General features: G+C 34.8%; 1 protein-coding gene across 3 annotated transcripts in view; it reads right to left on the bottom strand.

The window, feature by feature from the left end:
• The window catches only part of LOC127647781 (uncharacterized), a 115,413-nt gene continuing 113,943 nt past the window's right edge, over positions 1 to 1,470 (bottom strand). For all 3 annotated transcript variants that reach the window (XM_052132248.1, XM_052132250.1, XM_052132249.1), the window contains exon 14: positions 1 to 801. In XM_052132248.1, coding sequence (XP_051988208.1) covers positions 667 to 801 — 135 coding nt within the window. In that variant the 3' untranslated portion in view covers positions 1 to 666. The remainder of the gene's footprint in view (positions 802 to 1,470) is intronic.

The following is a 1,470-nucleotide window of genomic DNA, read 5'->3' on the forward strand; positions in this document are numbered from 1 at the left end:
ATCTCAGTAACCTTTTCTGTGTAAAGTCAGATCCAGTTTAACTTCATTGCCATTGTGAAATAATGCTGTAAAACCGATGATTTAAACAACTCAAATAATACACAACTTTTAACAGAAGAACTGATGAAAGTGCTTTTAGAAAATTAGTTTATTTCCAGTGTAAGTGCCTCACTGTGTCCCCCAAGAAAACAAGAGACAAGTTATTATTGAATTATTATTTGTGTCGATCGAGTCGAGCTTCTATTGAACTTGTAATTATTACTCATTTAAGTGCAAGTACTTATTTAAAGAAATTAAAAATAAAATCATAATAGACTTTACAAGAGTTTATTTACATGGACCGCACATTTATTTTCATATGGTCAAAGCACAATGTCTAACACAAGTATGAAAACAGAGCAACTGATTTACAAGCAAAACAAGCGGTTTTATTACACAATTACTTAAACACAGTCTGCATTTATTTACAGCTCTTCTCAAAAAGGAGAAAACATAAAAAACAACATATAAAAATGCTCACAATAACAATAATAATCTGTATGTTTTGAACTGAAGGACATCAGAAGTTTCAGTTTGTCAGCACTCATAAGAGTTTGAGTAAACATGTACAAGTGTTTGACACATTTGTTTTCTCTCATTGTTGATTATGTTTGTGTCTCGACTGAATCAGGCCGAGTTTCCTCCGTCTCTTTTCTCTGTCCAGCCTCCTGATCTTAGCGCCTGTAGTAGAGGATTCATTTCTACTGAGTTCTGGTTCTGGTTTGATCCAGCGACTGGAGTTTCATCAGATCCTGCTGCATTCTGAGTGAAAGACACATCATGTATTTTATTCAGTATCTACATCAATGATTGTGAGTATCACAGCACTGCACATGCTGAATGTCTCTTTATGCAGCATCATTCATTTCAATCATTTGCTCTTTAGAAGCTCCGTAACCGGAATATATTTGTGTCAAATAATGGAGACATGAAGAACCACTGATCTACACAACATCTCTCTGCTATTGGAAACTGATCAATATCATGAAGTTTCCTTTTATTGCAGGTTAAGTATAAACCTTAATTAAATATTTACCCCAAAATTATAATTCTCTCATTGATTTCTACCATTATGTTGTCTCAAACTCATATGACTCTCTTTCTCTGTGAAACACAAAGATATTTTGATGGAGATATGAGGTGAATATATCCATACAATACAAGTGAATGGTGTCCTGAACTTTCAAGCTCCAAAAAGCACATAAAGGCAGCATAAAAGTAATCCATAAGACTCCAGAAGTTGAACCCATGTCTTCTGAAGCCCATGTCTTCAGTTGGTTTTTAGGTGAGAACAGACCGAAATAAAACTCATTTTTCACTGTTCATCTTGACATCAGCAATCTCTAGATACGATCATGATTTCAATGCTCGATTACACTTCCTGATGCTTGATGCATCTAACGTGCATGCATCAAGCAGCAGGAAGTGTAA

This window comes from Xyrauchen texanus, chromosome 8 (assembly GCF_025860055.1).
Source record: "Xyrauchen texanus isolate HMW12.3.18 chromosome 8, RBS_HiC_50CHRs, whole genome shotgun sequence".
In the NCBI taxonomy this organism is placed as follows: domain Eukaryota; kingdom Metazoa; phylum Chordata; class Actinopteri; order Cypriniformes; family Catostomidae; genus Xyrauchen; species Xyrauchen texanus.